The 19,088-nt window shown below is 53.9% G+C and overlaps 8 protein-coding genes across 8 annotated transcripts; 6 read left to right on the forward strand and 2 right to left on the reverse strand.

The window, feature by feature from the left end:
• Positions 1-643: 643 nt before the first annotated feature.
• Positions 644-2,746, forward strand: PFLUO_LOCUS6271 (alpha-actinin; the record flags this gene model as incomplete). Its single annotated transcript, XM_073783799.1, has 4 exons — positions 644-699; positions 761-827; positions 892-2,499; positions 2,561-2,746. The coding sequence occupies 4 exons, from the start codon at positions 644-646 to the stop codon at positions 2,744-2,746; spliced, it is 1,917 nt and encodes a 638-aa protein (XP_073640318.1).
• A 953-nt stretch (positions 2,747-3,699) lies between these two features.
• PFLUO_LOCUS6272 (uncharacterized protein) lies at positions 3,700-4,651 on the forward strand (the record flags this gene model as incomplete). The annotated part of the gene is made up of 4 exons (XM_073783801.1): positions 3,700-3,706; positions 3,777-3,834; positions 3,893-3,959; positions 4,016-4,651. 4 exons carry the CDS (start codon positions 3,700-3,702, stop codon positions 4,649-4,651), a joined length of 768 nt encoding a protein of 255 aa, XP_073640319.1.
• A 392-nt stretch (positions 4,652-5,043) lies between these two features.
• PFLUO_LOCUS6273 (uncharacterized protein) lies at positions 5,044-6,379 on the reverse strand (the record flags this gene model as incomplete). The annotated part of the gene is made up of 6 exons (XM_073783802.1): positions 5,044-5,180; positions 5,240-5,898; positions 5,955-6,050; positions 6,107-6,146; positions 6,198-6,311; positions 6,370-6,379. The coding sequence occupies 6 exons, from the start codon at positions 6,377-6,379 to the stop codon at positions 5,044-5,046; spliced, it is 1,056 nt and encodes a 351-aa protein (XP_073640320.1).
• Positions 6,380-7,175: 796 nt separating this feature from the next.
• Positions 7,176-9,593, forward strand: PFLUO_LOCUS6274 (WD repeat protein Lub1; the record flags this gene model as incomplete). Its single annotated transcript, XM_073783803.1, has 3 exons — positions 7,176-7,180; positions 7,238-7,692; positions 7,747-9,593. The coding sequence occupies 3 exons, from the start codon at positions 7,176-7,178 to the stop codon at positions 9,591-9,593; spliced, it is 2,307 nt and encodes a 768-aa protein (XP_073640321.1).
• Positions 9,594-9,714: 121 nt separating this feature from the next.
• PFLUO_LOCUS6275 (uncharacterized protein) lies at positions 9,715-10,621 on the reverse strand (the record flags this gene model as incomplete). The annotated part of the gene is made up of 4 exons (XM_073783804.1): positions 9,715-10,241; positions 10,312-10,377; positions 10,451-10,559; positions 10,610-10,621. The coding sequence occupies 4 exons, from the start codon at positions 10,619-10,621 to the stop codon at positions 9,715-9,717; spliced, it is 714 nt and encodes a 237-aa protein (XP_073640322.1).
• A 283-nt stretch (positions 10,622-10,904) lies between these two features.
• PFLUO_LOCUS6276 (mitochondrial) lies at positions 10,905-11,493 on the forward strand (the record flags this gene model as incomplete). Its single annotated transcript, XM_073783805.1, has 3 exons — positions 10,905-10,981; positions 11,124-11,316; positions 11,449-11,493. The coding sequence occupies 3 exons, from the start codon at positions 10,905-10,907 to the stop codon at positions 11,491-11,493; spliced, it is 315 nt and encodes a 104-aa protein (XP_073640323.1).
• A 1,518-nt stretch (positions 11,494-13,011) lies between these two features.
• Positions 13,012-14,835, forward strand: PFLUO_LOCUS6277 (cell cycle RNA binding protein whi3; the record flags this gene model as incomplete). Its single annotated transcript, XM_073783806.1, has 1 exon — positions 13,012-14,835. One exon carries the CDS (start codon positions 13,012-13,014, stop codon positions 14,833-14,835), a length of 1,824 nt encoding a protein of 607 aa, XP_073640324.1.
• Positions 14,836-16,087: 1,252 nt separating this feature from the next.
• On the forward strand, positions 16,088-17,435 carry PFLUO_LOCUS6278 (uncharacterized protein; the record flags this gene model as incomplete). Its single annotated transcript, XM_073783807.1, has 2 exons — positions 16,088-16,540; positions 16,752-17,435. The coding sequence occupies 2 exons, from the start codon at positions 16,088-16,090 to the stop codon at positions 17,433-17,435; spliced, it is 1,137 nt and encodes a 378-aa protein (XP_073640325.1).
• Between the last annotated feature and the right edge of the window lie 1,653 nt (positions 17,436-19,088).

Here is a 19,088-nt window from a genome sequence, read left to right on the forward strand (position 1 = left end):
GGCGGGTTTGACAGGAGAAGAAGAGAAAAAGAGTGTCGGAGTCACGCCGTAAGAAATGCTGCTCGTTTTTACCCCTCGCCCCGCTTCGGGCGGGTGATATCATCGGGCTTATTAATCGGAGGAAGGGAGTGGTGAATGAATTCTTTATTAGGCAGTGTGTTATCCAATGCGATCAAGGTCTACTATGGAAAGGAAATACATCGTATCGACTGAGGAATATGTCGTGGTGGTGACTGATCACATTGTCTAGGCCCGATCGTCCTGGACGCTGGGGGGTGCGCCATGGTTCAGAAAGAGTAAACAGAGTCCATAGTTCGATCATTCATCAGATGGAATACAATATATTTGACTACCAAGCATATTCATATAAAGCGGTAGTGCCAACTGTACTGACGGACAACTGGAGGTATACTTGGTCCTCCGTGTATACCTCTGTGTGGTTGCCCAGGTGACTTGGGGTTCCCTCCCCGCCCCTGGCCTTAATCCTTCCCACTCTTTATCCGATAATCAGTCCATCAATCAGTCGGTGAAAGAAATCCTTCTTCCTCTGACATTCCACCGATTACCTTCCCCCCTCTTGCCTTCTGACTACTCTGCTGGTCATTGACGCATTCACTCTGGATGCCGCCCTGATTCAGCCACCATGTTGACGGTCGAGAAGTCATGGGTCAACGTACAGGAAAAGACCTTCACCAAATGGTCCGTGGCATTCCCTCCCCCCCTTTCCTCTGCCCCTCCACGGACTGACGAATCTTTCCAGGCTGAACAACAAGCTGAAGGCACGCGACATAGCCATCGAGAATCTGATCACTGATCTCTCCGATGGAGTGAGTGTCCCCACCCCCGAACGACAAGAAACACCATCCTAACATACCTACCCCCTCTTACAAGGTCACCCTCATTCACCTGCTCGAGATCCTAGGCGGGGAGTCGCTGGGCCGATATGCCTCCAAGCCGAAACTGCGCGTGCAGAAATTCGAAAATGTCAACAAGAGCCTCGATTTCATCAAGTCGCGCAAGATCCAAATGACCAACATCGGCGCCGAGGATATAGTCGACGGCAATCGGAAGATCGTGCTGGGGCTGATCTGGACGCTGATTCTACGGTTTACGATCAGCGACATCAACTCCGAGGGCCTGACCGCCAAGGAAGGGCTGCTGCTCTGGTGCCAGAGGAAGACGGCATGCTACGAAGATGTCGAGGTGCGGGACTTCTCGTCCAGCTGGAATGACGGATTGGCATTCTGTGCCCTGCTTGATATCCACCGTCCGGACCTGATCGACTATGATACCCTGGACAAAAAGGACCACCGCGGTAACATGCAGCTGGCGTTTGACATTGCGGCCAACGAGATCGGTATCCCGGACCTGTTGGATGTGGACGATGTATGCGACGTGCCTCGGCCTGATGAACGCTCGCTCATGACATATATTGCCTACTGGTTCCATGCATTTTCGCAGTTGGAGAAAGTGGAAAATGCCGGGCGGCGGGTGGAGAAGTTTGTCAACAATATGCACGGAGCGTGGGAGATGGAAAACTCGTACGAGCGCCGGGTGAAGGAGTTGCTGCGGGTGATTCGCACCCAGCGCGAGGGGTGGAAGAATGCTTCATTTGAAGGCACCTACAAGGATGTCAAGGAGCAGGCCAACCAGTTCGCGCTGTACAAGCGGAACGAGAAACGTCAGTGGGTTGCCGAAAAGTCAGACCTGGCCGCTTTGCTGGGCAATATCAAGACCAAGCTGGGGACCTATCGCCTGCGTCCCTACGAACCGCCGCGCGAGCTGAGTCTGGAGATCTGCGACCAGGAGTGGGAGCATCTGACCCACGATGAGCATAAACGCAGCCAGCTGATCAACGAGACCATCCGCGATATCAAGAACAATCTGCGCCGCACCTTCGCTGATAAAGCCAACGACTTTGCGCTCACACTAAAGACCTTGTCGCTAGCCATTTCCGGGCTGGATGGCGATGTCGAAGACCAGCTAAACCATGTCAAGAAACTGAATGACAACTTGCCCCCCCTCGACGCGTTCCTCGACACGATCGCTGACCTGGATGAGCAATGCGCAGAGGCGAATATTGAGGAGAACGATTTCACCACCTACACGCTGGACGAGCTGTCGTACGAGTTGAGCCTCGTCAAGTCGAGCATTTCCAAGAAGCTTGCATTCCTAGAGAACCAAACGGTTGCCCGAAACATGACCAATCTGACTCCCATTCAACTGGAGGAGTTCGAATCAGTCTTCCGCCACTTTGACCGAGATGCCTCAAACACCTTGCACGAGCTTGAGTTCTCCGCCGCGCTAGCCAGTCTGGGTTTGGTTTATGATGAAAATGAGATGCACGAGGTGTACCTGGAGGTCTGTGGGCCGAGTCGGCTGTCACAAAATGCAGGAGTCAGCTTTGAGCAGTTCATTCGGTTTATGGTCAGCGTGACTGAGGACCAAAACACGGCGGAGCAAGTATTCCAGAGTTTCAAGGAAGTGGCTGATGGCAAGGTATGGTTTCTTACTTTCGTTTTGTTCTTAATATATGCAATACTGACATGACATGATTCAGCCCTACGTGACTGAGCTTGACCTGCGTCACTCGCTCATCCCCGACGAAGTGATTGAGCACTTGGTGAAGACCATGCCTCAGCATGAAGGCCCTGATCTCCTTGAGGATCGGGATTTGGCCAAGTTTGACTACATCAGTTTTATGGAAAAGATGATAGAGCAGAACAAGAGGAACGGAAAACAGTGAGTGTGCCATCGGTTTTGATTTTGCACAGCGTTGCCGGTCCATTTTGGGGAGGGGGTTATTGCTTTGCTGCTGGTGTTCCATGGATTGTACTGGGAGGAGTTAACTTTTGTATGAGTCGGAGCATTGAGTGCAATTGATTCCTGATGTTCTCTTTGTAATGATTGTTTGTTCATCCTGCGCCTCTGTTTGTAGACATATCATCACGTGATGGCCCGACACTGATCCCCGGTTTGCCTGGCCTCTGCCTCTGCGACTCCTTCAACCAACATCTCCATTCTCTGCGGCCAGAACAGACGTTAACTAGACACTTTTTGTGTCACATTTCATTTTCACTCCATCAATCCCTTCTCCCACGGCCTCCAAGATGGATCGCAGCTTGGATGAGATCATTGCCGAAGACCCAGTAAGGCTCAGCCAGCCCCATCTTCGCAATGCTGTTCGCAGCTCCGGCGAATGTCAAGAAACAGCAGTACTTACTAGGCTATAGCAGAAACAGAATCGCCCCTCCAGTGGCGCTCGACGCGGCCAGGGCCGTCGGCGTGACCGTGGCGATGGCATTAGAAAGGTATGATTGCGTCTTCTCGGGTCTCGACCCCAGCATTGCATTGAACAACAAGTCGCTAACATTTGTCCTCTCAAGGTCCGCCCTCCTCTTCCTCCTTCGAATCCTCCTCTTGTGCCGTGATCACTTCGTTCTTCGCCTGCTCTCTGGATCATCGGAGGCTTGCGAACGACCATGGCCGCGGCTAAGAATTGCACAAAACGCAACATTGAATACACCTCAACTATCTGACTTGGAGCTGACCGCTCACTTTCTTTTGGATCGCAACAGCCCTATACCCAAGACCGCGTCGATTTGAATCTGTAAATACACCTTCCCTGAACCTAACCCCGCCGGCTACTAGATTGGATGGACACTGACGCGTTGCGATGAATCTCTAGCGACTGGGTGCATGACAAGTACGACGATAATGGTATGCGATGCGCTTGGACGACGGCTCTCTGCGTCCTTTTCTGACAGCTCTTCCAGCTCGCCTGTCCCGTGGTGGTCGCCGTGGCCGTGAACGTCACTCTGCGTCGCCTGATCGGTATGAAGCTCGCAATGGCAGCATGTATACATGGTCTGCGATGCTAATTACATACCAGCGGATCCACTCTTACCAAAGTTCGCGTGGAAAACCTTCACTACGATATCACCGAGAGCGATCTTGAGGTACGCACCAGACTATGCAGTTTATACAATAAGCCCCCCGGTTAATAAAGATACAGGATTTGTTCTCCCAAATCGGACCCGTCTCCAACCTGTCTCTTTCCTACGACCGCGCCGGCCGCTCTCAGGGCATTGCCTATGTCACGTACGGCCGCCTGAAGGATGCACACACTTCCGTCCGCGAGTTTGACGGAGCCAATGCGAAGGGCCAGCCCATCCGCCTGACGCTTGTGCCCGGCCGTCGCAATGCCGAACGCCCAAAATCTAGCCTCTTCGACCGCGTCGAGCGCCCAAGAGATTCACGCAGTCTGAGCCCCGGATCCGACAACGAAGATCGTCGTCGTCGCCGTGGTGGTGGAGGCCGCTCCGGCCGCAGCGACGTCTCCAAGCCTGCTCCCGATAACATTGACCGCTACGTCCCGGGGGGTGGCCGCTCTCCTACCCGCCGCTCGGGCGGTGCTCGGCGCGGGGGACGCGACAACCGGTCTCGTAACGATGAGGGCCGGCGCGCGCCAAATGGCCGTCCTCGCAAGACGCAGGAGGAACTCGACCAGGAGATGGAGGACTACTGGGGTGGTGCCAAGGAGGGCGCCGGTGAGGCTGATAAGCAGCCTGCTCAGGAGCAGGCCGCTCCGGCTGCGGCCCCTGTTGCTGCCCCTGCGGTTGCGGACGACGACATCGATATGATCGAGTAAGAATACGACGAAAGAAACGGCTTGACTGGAACTTGGTGGGGCATACGAATCTGCCCGTTTTTGATATTGGGGAGGTCTTTGTAATCTTATCTACCACATGAAATTGCCACTGGGATCTTTTGCATCTGATTTCTCTCTTTCTTTTCTTGCTTGAATGAGTATCCTGGCGAGTTGAGGTGTCTGTTTCTGGGTTCTCATTTTCTCTTAAGGACAGAACAAGATTGCTAGAAGCCGCTGAAAGAAGTACCCACGGGCCTTGAGGTACCCACGTTTCCATACAGATGCATGCGCAAGAACCGCCATCCGTTGTACGGAATAGGTAGAGAGCAATTAGAAGAGCAGAAAGCGTCCTCCGCTGTACACAGTTGAGACTGGATATCAAATCTGGACGACTACCGCCACAGGCCGTACGGCTCCCGGCATGCCTTCCACAGTTTGATGGTGCCATCTTCGCTGCCTGTGCCGTAGATCTTGCCGTCGGGAGAGAAGCTGACAGACCAGATGGGGCCATGGTGGCCCTTTTGAATCTCTGCGGACTATTAGAACGAAGCCATGATAAATATGGAGGGGCGAAGTAAAAAGACATACCAAGCTCCTCATCTGTGTGCAGGTCATAAACCCGAGCCCAGGTGTCGCTCGCGCTGCCAGTAACCAAGCGGCCGCTCTCGCTATTAACAGCAGCGCTAGCAACCTCATACCCGTAATCGGCCTTCTTAAGCAACCGCCCCGGCTGCATGCCATCGAACAGGTAAACACTCTTCCCCGCCGCGACAGTCAAGATCCCCGGGTCATTAGGTTTCGCCGCGAGACTATTCAGTTCGCAGCTCCCAATCGGGCCTTCAACGGCATACTCTAGCACGGGGTGGCGCGAGCGCAGGTCCCACCAGCGCACCTTGCGGTCCTCCGCCGCAGTTGTTACGATGTTGTAATCCTGGCTCCAGATGATGGACTTGATCGTGCCGCCGTGCACGCCAGGTCCGATCTCAAAGCTGGCTAGATCCTCGCCGGTGCCCGAGGACGAGGATGTGGTAGGTGCTGGTGGAGGGGGTGGCGACGATCCGTTACTGTTGCTACCGCCGCTTCCTGCTGTGCTGCTGCGCGTGAGGTCGAAGATCCGTAGCTTCTTTTCGGCGCCGCCTGTGGCTAGCACCTGTGGGTTGGCTTGGATGGGAAACGCCACGGACCGCACAATGTGAGCGTGCTGTAGCGTGTGCAGGCATTCGCCTGTAAAAGTGTCCCAGACCTTTCTGCGGGAGTTGTTAATTTCAGATTTGGGGATGTTGGGAATAGACAAAAAACCTACGCAGAGAAATCGGCTGCTGCGGTGGCGGCGATGGTGGCGTCGGATGAGAGACGCGCTTGCCAGACTGCGCCCTTGTGGCCGAGAAACGTTCCAATCCTGGAAGGGCTATGTTAGCTGCTATTGAACGCATGGAGAACATAGTGGACACGCACCAGTCGCCAGTGATGCCATCCCGGAGCATGGGATTGTTATCTGGAAAGCGGGTCAGTCATACATTCCACGCAGAATGATAAGCAGCTCTACCTTTGCACGCCGAGATTAAGTAGTACTGATCATCCTCGACGGTGGAGGAGAAGCTGAGATGCGTCACAGGGCGCGAGTGTCCATGACAGGTCAGCGGGACGACTTTAGGGGTATCTAGTTGAGCGGGTTAGCCACAGACACATTTGCCTGGTGGAGGATCAGTCCAGCGTACCGGAAGACATGGTGAGAGCAGGATGATGGGGTAGTCCATGAGACAGCAAAATTCAAGACGTGATCAATCGCTGCAAAACTACATAGGAGATTCGTCAGGGTCGTCAAGTCATCAAGTCAAAGCGGACCAAAGGATCGACGAGGAGCGAAAAACCCCCAGACAAGAAGGGGAAGTGAGTCTGATGCACACACACAGTCAGTCGCAAAGTCGAGCTCTCTCTATCAGGGTCCCGCGGCTTATGTCATCGAGGGCGGAGCACGTGAGACGGCGACTATTGCTCTGCTCACTCACCGTAGATATTGGGTTTCACCGCTGGATCCCTGCCCAAGGACATGTGGATTGGTATGTGGCTACCTGTGGTGAACCATAAAGAATCGATTCTGTATATGTGAAGAAGGAACAACGCTAGATGCTTCAGATTGTCTGTTTAGATTGTTTCTGTGTCCGACTGTGTACTAGGTACAAACAAAGCCAAATCATGATATCTCATGAGAGACTCCCTAATGGAACATCATCATAGCATTCTCATGTCCTTACCATCGAAGTTACAGTAAGTAGCCCTGTAAGTTCTCGAACCGTTGTAGATCGAATCCTGACCGCCCACGTGAGATGATACGCTTTGGCGGGGAACAGGGCCGAGGACAAACGACAGCAACGACATCACCAAGGAGAGCATCAGAGCTTAGCTTTACCTTCTTTGCAATCCCTTACTACTTAACCTTTCACTTCACCCTCTCTATCCCTCGGCCCGCTAGTTGTATGTATGCCTGACTTCAAGCTCTCCGCAACTCTCGAGGGCCACGGCGATGATGTAAGTCACGACCGGATCAACAACGCTTTCGCTTGACTGATTGATGCTCTATCCTAGGTTCGCGCGGTGGCCTTCCCCAATGCCAATGCCGTCTTTTCCGCCTCTCGGGATGCAACCGTCCGGCTCTGGAAGCTGGTGTCAACCCCTCCCCCCCACCTACGATTACACCATCACCGCGCACGCCTCCGCATTCATCAACAGTCTAGCATATCTTCCACCGACCCCAGAGTTCCCCGAAGGGCTTGTTCTTGCTGGTGGCCAGGATACAATCATTGAAGCTCGGCAGCCGAGCAAGGCGGCAGATGACAATGCGGATGCGATGCTGCTGGGCCACGCCCACAACGTCTGTGCACTCGATGTATCCCCGGACAGTGGCTGGATTGTCAGCGGCAGCTGGGACTCTACTGCGAGGCTCTGGAAGGTAGGGAAGTGGGAGTGCGACGTTGTGCTGGATGGTCACGGCGGCAGTGTCTGGGCCGTGTTGGCTTACGACAAGGACACCGTCATAACCGGTACGCTCTCTTGACTTTCTATGTATCTGACCTGACACACTAATGCCACTGCAGGTTGCGCGGACCAAAACATTCGGATATTCAGCACCTCGGGCACTCTGCGCAAGACTATCAAGAACTCCAGCGACGTTGTCCGAGCTTTATGCCGACTCCCTGCATCGAATCCCACGGGGGCCCAGTTTGCCTCGGCCAGTAACGACGGGGTCATCCGCCTCTTCACATTGGACGGAGAGCTCGTTGCCTCTTTGCATGGCCATGAGAGCTTCATCTACTCGCTCGCCTCGCTCCCCTCGGGAGAGCTCGTCAGTTCGGGAGAGGATCGGACTGTGAGAGTGTGGCAAGGAACGCAATGCGTGCAAACCATCACCCACCCGGCTATCTCGGTGTGGGGTGTTGCGGTCTGCAACGAGACGGGTGATATTGTCACGGGTGCCAGTGACCGCATCGCTCGAGTTTTCAGCAGAAACCCTGAACGTCATGCAGCCGCGGAGGTCATACAACAATTTGAGCAAACCGTAAAAGAATCGGCTATTCCGGAGCAGCAGGTTGGGAAAGTCAACAAAGAGCAACTCCCCGGCCCGGAATTTCTCCAGCAAAAGTCGGGGACGAAGGAGGGCCAGGTGCAAATGATTCGAGAAACGGATGGAAGTGTGACGGCGCACACATGGTCTTCCGCCACACAGGAATGGATTGCCGTCGGTACGGTGGTAGATTCGGTTGGGAGCAGTGGACGCAAAACGGAATACCTCGGACAGGACTATGATTATGTCTTTGATGTGGACATCGAGGATGGAAAGCCACCGCTAAAGCTCCCCTACAACCTCTCCCAGAACCCATACGAGGCGGCCACCAAATTCATCCAGGATAATGAGCTTCCTATGGGCTACCTCGACCAGGTAGCAAACTTCATCACGCAAAATACCCAGGGTGCGAGCATTGGCCAGTCATCTGAGCCCGTAGCGGCAGATCCCTGGGGGTCGGAGCGACGCTATCGTCCTGGAGAAGCAGAGACTGCCGCGCCATCTGTTCCCCAGTCCCGTCCTAAAGTTCTGCCGCAAAAGACATATCTGTCAATTCGGACGGCCAACCTCAAAGTTATCTCCAAGAAGCTCCAGGAGCTAAACGAGAAGCTCGTTTCCGAAGGATCCAAGGACATTGCCTTGGATCCCACGGAGATGGAAACGGTTGTTGCTCTCTGTGGCCAAGTAGAATCCTCCCAGCGCCTGAAAGACTCGGCGGCCGTGGAGTCTGGAGTGCCTTTAATCTTCAAGGTCGCAACCTCGTGGCCGGCAGCGAACCGACTGCCCGGACTGGATCTGCTGCGTCTATTGGCAGCCGCAACGCCGTTCGCTGCAACCGCTGAATACCGGGGCGAGGATCTTGTGACGGGCCTTTTATCAAGCGGGATCCTCGACTCGCCTCTGAACGTCAACAACGCGATGCTCACCATCCGCACATTCGCGAATTTGTTTGAAACCACCGCAGGCCGTAACCTCGCCATGACTCGGTTCGACCAGATCCTGACCGCTGTGAAATCCGCCCTGGCTGGGAGCGCGAGCGCTCCGAACCGCAACCTCACCATCGCCGCCACGACGCTATACATCAACTTTGCCGTCTATCTCACCTCGGAGGGCAGGGAACTCACACCTGAATCTGCTGAGCGCGGCCTCGTTCTTCTGGAAGAACTGACCAGGATCATTGCTGTGGAGAAGGATTCCGAGGCCATCTACCGCGCGCTTGTCGCCATGGGCACCCTGATCCAGGCCCTGGGAGGTGAAGTTCGGAGCGCCGCCAAGGAAGTGTACGAAGTCGGCTCGATCCTCACGAAAGTGTCGACATCTGGTCCGGGCAAGGAGCCACGCATCAAGGGCCTCGTGGACGAGATCCGCAGTGCGCTGTAAGTCTGAACAAGAAATGGGTTCGCGCATAGAAAAGATACATAGCACTCCATGATAAATGCAAGCAAGTCAGCCATTTGGCAAATTCTTTGATTTCTACTGCTCTCCGTAACACTCGCAATGATTACAGCCTTCCCTCCGCATCAACCCCAATCTCCAAAACCTGCTCAATCCCGGGATACTGCGGACAATCCAGCCCGTATTTGTCCGCGATCGACTTCGTCAAGAACCTCCCCCCAATAAAATGCCGTCCACGGTAATACTGGACACACGGCTTCGGCGCGGTCAAACTAATCAGCGCCTGCGGCATGAACTTGGCCCCCGGGCCCTCCTTCGGCGGCCCGCTCTGTATATCCCACGAACTGGGTGCGTCAACGCTCAGCACGGGGACGGACGAGGACTCGATCTGCGAGACGATCTCCCCGAAGGGAGCGCGGAGGGGCCCCCCGAAGGAGAAGCCGAAGATGGCGTCGACGACGAAGGTCGTTGAGCTGAGCGCGCTGGCGAAGTCTGTTGTGAAGGGGACAGAAAGGCTGTGTAGCTGTGTTTTCAGGCGCTGGTACAGCTCGTTTTTGCCTTCTTTGGGGTAGTACACGCTGGGTGTGTAGCCGTACTGCGCTAGGTGGCGTGCTGCTACGAGGCCGTCTCCGCCTGGATGGGTAGGGAGTGTTAGACTTGGTCGGGTAGAACCGTGGTTGGATAATGCTGTGAAAGCTCATACCGTTATTGCCTGGTCCGCAGACGACGAGGACGTTCTTGCCCTTGCTCGGGGGATGGACTTTCCATACTGTCGTTGCAATATGATTGTAATCAGCTATTTTGATAACGCTTCAGAAGTGTCGATTCGAGAGAGAGCTCACCGGCTTGCGACACAGACAGGCCCGCCAGCTCCATCAATTGGTCCAAGGACCAGCCGCCCATATCCATAAGATCCTTGTCCAGGGAAGCGGCATCTTTGGCTGAAATCGCCTGGCCAGATGTTAGTTTCCGGTGTGTCCAGTGCGTTGCAACATGCCTACTTTTAACGACATGGTTGCTGTCTTGGCGTAGCGACGAATGGTAGTAACGGATAATAGTCGTGGGGTCAATGCCGAGCGGAACATCCAGATAGATAGAACTAACGTGAAGTTGTATACAATTGCATCATAATCGAGCCCAAATCCGCGCTAACCCGCATTCGGCATCACCGGATCAACCATTCTCCGCCGAACTTTCCTTTCCTTTGCAACTCGGCGAGTTTGCGGCATCGCCAACACCACCACCACCCTCCATCTCACTGTCTTCTCCTCAGCCTTAGGACGGGCATTCGCCAACATGGTCCTCCGGATTCGGCTGTCTCGCTTCGGCAACAAACACAACCCATTCTACAACATAGTGGTTGCGCAAGCACGGTACGCTTTTTTTGACTGCCCTGGCTATCATCATCATCATCATCAACGACTTGGCTGCTGCTGCGCCAATGATCCAGATCCTTCAATTCCTTTTCCCGCATCGAAAGCATATGAATTGCAAACTGACGTGCGCTCCACTTAGATCCGCCCGTGGCGCGAAACCCCTCGAAGTCATCGGCACCTATAACCCCGTCCCTAAACAGCCGACGAACCTGTATGACGAGAACGCCAATGCGCGCGCATTCAAGGAGGTTGCGCTGGACCGGTCACGCACAAAGTATTGGCTGGGTGTAGGCGCGCAGCCCAGCGATCCTGTGTGGAAACTCTTGAGCATGGTAAGTGAAGTGTTAGATGCGGGTGTGATGAGAGCTGGGCCTTTGGGTGTTGTCCTTTGGTCATGATGGAGTTCTTGTTGGCACTTGCATTGGTTTCGGAATGTTGGCTGACTCGGGTGGTTTCTTACCTAGGCTGGTTTGGTTGAGCCGAAACCGATCACCCATAACAAGGCCTGATGGTCTTGTCTGCCTAACTGAGTGGAGTGGAGGGCAAGTGTATGGATATTTTTTCGAGAATGGGTGGATCGTCGGTCGGGGATATCCCAGCTTCTACTGGGGTTCTACTGCGGCCCTACTGCATGCTGATCGCTGCCGAGGCACTATCTCTGTGTTATGATTCTCTATTGGCATTTCTGGCGTTTACTATGACTTCAGCCGGCCTTGTATATTAGACGCTGAACTTGACATCTATTTCTTTTTTTTGGTGCCTCCTCCTTCTGCCTATCGTTCAATATCGTACCTGAGGCATATCCGTACCTCGCATGTGCCTAGCCAGGCACTAACTAAGTAATCAAAAGTGACGCGCCTATGACTGGTCGTGGCCCGGACTAAGCCCGTTCTGGCGGGAACGAGGTGTGTTCCCCGAACAAAAGGCCCTTGTGGGCACGGCCCAACCATACCCACCCCAGAGACCCCCGAATGCCTCGATCAAGTCCAGGCCATTACGCCGCCCACCCAATCCCCCAGTCTATTGGCCCGCACTGGAGGATCGCCGGTGTAGAGTTTGCGCTTCCATGGTCGGGCTGAGAGACAGGAGTCGCTCTCCTTAAGAGAGATGAAGCTACTAGGAACCATTATGGATTTCGATCGTGACTGACGGGATGAACTGCTGCACGCCCGTTTTATAGCCTCCCCCTGCTTTGTTCTGGGTATAGGCGCCATTGGCGTCTATCGTGTGGCAGACTCGAGGAATGCACTTTGTGTACATATAGGTACATTCTTGCATAGGGCCTGCCAGTGCGGCTGCCATGTACCCGGGACACTTCGTAGCGGATTATTGGGGCACGCCCAGGCTCTGAAAACGGCACCTGATTGTATTCGTGACACGTATTATACCGTCACATTGCTTCCCTGGGTACCTCGGCCCCCGCAGCGGCTGGTATGTTCCGCACAAGTATCGCCCCCTAATACTGTACCAGGCTATACCAGTCTATGTTCGCGCGTCGCAGAGGCGAGCGTACCGTGGGTTGTTGCGACCGTTCCGGCACTGCTTTTCTTCCCCCCTTCTGCCTCCCTCACTCTCTCATCTCTCTCTCTCTCTCCTCCCACTCTTTCGCATCAACTCATCCCCCCATCCGCCTCCCTTTCTCTGCCATCTCTTCATCCACGCCATCTCCCGCATCCTCTACTCAACGCGACTCTCTATCTCTCTCGTCCATAAATCACTCCCGGTACTCCCCATATCACCCACTCAGTCGCATTCGCCTCCCGCGCAGACTGCATCCGTCCATCCAAATCGTCAGCGCGCGACCAAAAAAAATTAAATTTCAGCTTTAACCGTGTCGCATCCGATGAGCGATCGTCTCACGCCTTCACCGTCCGACTGAATCGTTCATATTCACCCGTCGCGTTTTCGCATCGCGCCTTACTCGAGATCACTGTTCGCGATCACCACGCTCCCGTGCAACTCTCTTATCGTTCTTCTCTGCACAATCACGCACCCTAGGTCTTGTGGAAGACGCCACTTTGTGAGGGATGAGCGGCAGCTCCAACCAGTCCACTCGCACGAGTCCAGGCTCTTTTGGAACCACGCAGCGCACTGAATCTGTGTCATCGGGCTCGTCGCCACCGCGCCAGTCACTTTCGGAGGCGCCTTTGACGGCTCAGCATGCGATGTCGACCGACGTGTATAGCCCGAATGCGTCGCAAGCGCCCACATCGCTAAGCAACTCCTTTTCCTACCCTTTCTCTCCTCTCGGTCCGTCGGCCTCGTTGGACACCAGTATGCGCCTGAACGACTCCGACCGGAGCCTCAACGGCCTGGTTCGCGCCAATAGCGGAGGCGCGATCCTGATGCGCAAGCTGCCGCGCAACACGAGTCGTGAAGCGCTGCGCAGCATGCTTCTGTTCGCAAAGGATTTTGTCGATGCAGACTTTGTGTCGCTGGATCTGCCAGAGGATAATGGATTTTTGAGCGCGGTCGCGCGCTTCAACACTTTGCCCGCTGCCGAAGAAGCAAGGGCTCTCCTTGATGGGAAGCCAAACTCGAAGAACGATGCCACCATGATCGTGGAGATGTATCCAGGTCCCGTCGGGTCGAATACGCGTCGCAACACGATCGATCACACGGCCAATCGCGGGCTTCTGGGTGGCGTTCCGTCTAACGGCCCTGTGTCGCGTCAGTCGTCCCGATTCAACGGTACCTTCCAGAGCCTCGAGCGCCTCTCAGCCGCCAATCCGTCTTCCCAGACCATCGGCGAAGGCTTGCCCCCGGCCTCAGAATCCGGATCGCGCCTCCACAGTCTCTTCTCTCCACAGTCTCCGATCGGAAACGGCGTTGGCGATCTGCCCCGCGTCACCGGAAAGTCCATGATCGATGAAGACCCGGACGAGGAAACGGGAGAGCTGCTCAAGGATCCAGTTGGTTACGCAGAGAATGGTCACTCTGCATCGGCTTCTGCCCAGCGCCGCTCCACAAACCCTCAGATTCCGGCTGGTCGTTTTGCCAACATGTCTCTGTCAACCAATATGTCCTCGCCACCTCTCCCCGGCTATGGCCCCAGTGGTCACTCCTCGCGCATGGGAAGTGGATCCTCTGGCTACCCGCCGCAGGTCAACCAAGCACCCGTCGGTGGTGGTCATGGCTATCCATACGGTGCCCAGCACACTCCGCGCCATAGCCTGCCCGCTGCAAACCCGAACGATTTGAATCCGCCCTGTAACACACTCTATGTCGGAAACCTGCCACCCGATACGTCGGAGGAGGAGCTCAAGGCGCTCTTCTCGAAGCAGCGTGGCTACAAGCGACTCTGCTTCCGCAACAAGCAGAATGGCCCCATGTGTTTTGTGGAATTTGATGAGGTGGCCATGGCGAGCAAGGCGCTGAACGAACTGTACGGCTACAAGCTGTCCAATAGCGTCAAGACTGGCATTCGTCTGAGCTTCTCGAAGAACCCGCTGGGTGTGCGCTCCGGTCAGCCCGGCAGCATGAGCGCTTCCAATCCTCTGTCTGCGCCCGGGGCGGTTCCTGGCGGTAGCAGTCTGGGAGGCATGCACAACCACATGTTCTCCGCTGTGAACGGCCCGCCTCCTGGCCTCGCAGCTCCTCCCGGTCTCAACGTGCCGATGCAAGTGCGCAACGGCGGAGGAGCCATGCACCCACCTGGCAATCCCCACGCAGGCATGGTGGGCAACGGATCGTTCAACCCCAACTCGGGCTTAGGAATCCGGACCAACGGGGTGAACTCGATGATGATGTCGCCGCCGCCGCCGCCCCCTGGAAGCGGGGCTGGCAACAACGCGGGGCCAAATATGAATGGCTACAATTCCTTCTACCCTGACTACATGATGGGTCGCTAAGCCCCCCTGTCTTCAAGAAGCATTATATCTTCGATAATGTCCGGCATGTTTTGACGAACTGGGGTATCAGGCGCATTGGGACCTTCCTTTACTATTCGCGAGCTAGATCAGCATTCGGCGGCTGCATACCTCTCGGGAGTATTGTTTTTCCTCTTTTGATGTTATGGATGATGTTTTTTTTTTTTTTTTTTGGCTTTGTCTTTTTGCATGGGAACCCGGGCGCTCCTTTTTTTTCCACAGTTTGCCTTTCTTTTCGCTTGGGAGGATTGCATTTCAGGTCATTGATAAGTTTGTATTCCTATCTGGTCGATGCGCTCGGGCAGTGCGGTCGATTATGTGCTCGCTTTTGTTCACCCTCATACCCTTGTGTTTATTCTTATCTTTTGTTCTTGTCTTACTTGCTCATTTCTTTCTTCACACACCTACGTCCTAGGTCTGTGGCCGGACACGTCTTGTGTCTGGCCAGATTAGGGTCTCTGATCCTCCCTGTTCTTCTACTGTGATTCCCCCCCTTTTTTTACATTCATCTGCAGGATCCTTATTATTGTTGCATTGTCACGCGCGGGCTGAAATGGATCTTGTGTTTTGTCTTATCCTGTTTGCGAGTACGGAAGAATGGTCTAATGTCGACTTTAATATCTTTTTCTCTTCCTTTTCTCCCCCACTGGCATGAGCTACTGGATTCCGTGGTCCTCGCTCGACATTGTCGCTGGCGTTTCTCGGTATGGTCTTTGCCGCCATAACAACATGTTGTATCTCCCCTAGCGATGGGGAAGACGGCGTCCGGCTCTCATGTTTGGTTTCCAATTTGTGCATTTGCTTGGGGAGTAGCTTGCATTGCTTTGCTCGATGGCTTTCTGCTGTATTAGCTGCTATCACTTGACCTTTTTTACCAAATCTCCCATCTTGCTTGGTTTCACTGATAGTGATACAGTTGCTTTCATCTGTACTTTATACACAAATGGACTACTGCAGCGGAAATCATTCTCAGAAACGGGTTGTAGGACTCTGATGTACTAGTTATTTATTCATAATGTTAAGGGCTTCATGGTCACGTGCTGTGGTGGAAAAACTTCTTCCTCCGCGGTTCCCCTGCACTTCCCAAACACCTCGTCCACCTCGCGGCCACCAAACCCATTTCCTCTCCAACTGGGTCAATGGTGATGATACCTCTTCATCCTTGATTTTCTGTCTCGTCTTTTCTTTTTTCTTCACTCCTTTTCAAATCATTGCTGCCACAATTTCCTCCAAGATGCCACCCCGGATACAAAGCCGGCGTGTGTCCAACACCCTCCTCCCCTATCTTTCCTCGTCCTCCTCATCTCCAGCCTCCCACTCCTCCCTTCTCCCCTCCCGCCAATTCTCAAGCACACCAGCACAGCAGACGAAGCTGCGCCGAGAAATGTTCGCATGGCTCAACACCACGGGAGCCACACTGAAACATCACGTCCCCGGCGAGACCAACTACGTGACCGGCGTGGTCCGAAACGTCATGAGCGATGGCGGCTCGAAGCTCCCATTCCCCAACAATCCTACTTTTTTCAGCGAAACCGTCTTGAGCGAGGAGCTGCGCAATGAGATCTACGCGCGTGTCACGCAGCAGAAGAAGAGTATTCGCGCTGTCAGTGTCGATATGGGGATTGATATGAATCGTGTGGCGGCTGTGGTGAGATTAGTCGAGTTGGAGAAGAGGCAAAGAGCTCAGGTATGCATTGTTCTCTCGTTTCTTTTTCTTGCCCCCATCCATTCCCTTTCATATGATGAGACACAACAAAATCGATTAGTCTTGAAGACATCGGGCATCACTGCCTGACTGGTTAAAACTCCCTTTGTTGCTGAAAATTGCTGTCACTGTTCACAATTTGTTTCGCTATCTTAATAGTCTGGTGACAATGACTTACTGACTTTCAAATCAGGGAAAACCACTGGCCCTGCCCTATGCACGAGCAATCCACGAAATGGTCCCTGTCACACCGCTCTCTCAAGATGGCGAGCGACAAACTTACCACGAACCCATTAACGACCTCCCCGCCCACCCATCGACCGGCGCCCAGATCTTCTACCCGGTGCCTGAGTCGCGAAAATTCACCCGCGTAGACGCCGGCCGAGTCTTCTCCGGCGCTCCGGCAATGGACCACGAAACAGCTGCGAAGATCTCCCACCCCTCCGACCTAGCCGAGGGCATAATGGAGAAACCCAACTCAATTGAATGGGTCGGCAAGGGGGACAACGCCCGCCAGGTGCTGCAGCCCGCAGATGTGCGCATCCCGCACCCACAATTAGTCAACTTCGAGATCGATCGCATCAACGAACCTCTCGCCCGCCGGGAACGCGCAGAACGCCAAGCCCAACGGATCAAGAAGCAGGATGAATTGGAGCAGAAGCGTCGCGAGCGCGCCCAGGCGCGCCGCGAGGACCGCACCACCAAGGTCGAGCCCGCGGACTCGCGCTTTGAGTATCACTTCCATGATACTGTCGTTAGCAAGGAGACTACCGGTCCTCACGGCAAGGGTCACCTCGCTCCTGGTCGGAGGTATGGAGTGCCTTCTGAGGATCGTAAGCGCGGTATCATTAAGATTCCGACGCGTGTGGGGGCCTGATTTACCACGGTGTGGAAGTTGGACGTTAGCTGGATGCGTCCCGGCTGTACTTGTACTTGTATATGTAGATGGAGTTTTGTCAATCTATACAGACCTACAGAAGATACCATTGTTATAGGTGGCCTGCAATGAATGACCTCGAGGCATCTTCTCGATCTACAGCATCTCGAACATGCATGTTTTCTCAAAGTAATAATGGAGGTACTCCCCAAGCGGATGCTGGACGGTTTATATATATCTGCATATATATTTCGTCAAACCCATCTTCTTTATATCACCGAGAGCAACAACATATAGAGATGGAAGAAAGAGAATCACGGACTCATCTATCTGTCCACTTTACTCAAGAAATTGGCGCCGGAGCAGCGGTTTTTCGGCCTCGGTTGACTTTACGATGAAACCCTTTCCCGACGCACGCGAGACTGAGAACACGAGGAAAGAGACCCGCCCCACTTGCCCCCCTAGGATATCTGGAAGAGCGGTCCGAGGAAAGCATGCAAAGTGCGGGGAACTGGCATTCCCGAGATCATTTGCACCTGATGCAATATTCTAAACTTGACTATGATAATTGATCCCTGATTCTCTCGCTTGAAAGGGCGCGGTTTTCTGGGGAAGTGTCTGTGCACACAGCAGGAATATTGTGGGTTATCACAATGATCCCCAAGGTGGGAGAGGGTCCTGCCTGTCAGCTCCCTTCGGAGAATTCTTGTCTAATAAGGACTATCATTCAAAATTAGTTGATTTAATGGCCCTCACCGAGCTCAATCCTGAAAGTCACTCTTCCCCAAATGTATCAGAACAAAGTGTCTCGACCACTCGAGAGGCGCATTCGAAGGGCAGCGGCGGCTTGCTATCACTGCCACTGGCGTAAAGTACGATGCGATGCAGCACTTTCCGGATACCCCTGCACAAACTGCAAGCTCGATGAAAGGACCGATTGTACTTTGCGCCCTAACACCACTGCACGCTTCAAAAGACTTCAAAAAGACGATGGCGAATGCTCGCCTCCAAAATCGACGGGAGCGGATGGCCACAAGCGTGTGACCCCTTCGGCATCCAGTGAGAATGAATCCAGTCCTCAAGCCGAGTCTCTGCTGCAGGACTTGGGCTCTCCTGATATGCCGGCGCAGATGGACACATACTCACCCATTGAAATGCCCGATTCAACCAACCTGCCTGACCCCTTAAGCATGGACCCATCTCAAATGATGATGGATAATGCTGGGTTTGCCGTTCCTGGACAGAACTTCCTAGACTTAGAGGGTCTACCTACTCTTCCAATGAGCGAAGTACATATTTTGGCAACCAATGGCTGTCTGGAGATACCACCGAAGCCTGCAGTCGATGTGTTCCTTGGGAAGTACTTCTTACTTTTGCACCCCTGCCTTCCTATATTGGATGAATCGCACTTCTGGAATGTTTACCTCCAGTCCAACGACAGTCCGATTGGCTCACCAAAAATTTCTCTTTTCGTGTTTCAAGCAATGCTACTTGCTAGCTGTGCGGTACGTCATCCACAGGTGTATCCCATCTTCTTTTTCGAAATCTTATGAGCAACCTAGTTTGTACCCATTGGTATCATCCAACAATGTGGCTTTATCGACATTCATCATGCCAGAAAGACACTTTACAATCGCGCCAAGGTGAGTTTTG

The sequence above is a fragment of the Penicillium psychrofluorescens genome (genome assembly GCF_964197705.1).
Source record: "Penicillium psychrofluorescens genome assembly, chromosome: 4".
Classification (NCBI taxonomy): domain Eukaryota; kingdom Fungi; phylum Ascomycota; class Eurotiomycetes; order Eurotiales; family Aspergillaceae; genus Penicillium; species Penicillium psychrofluorescens.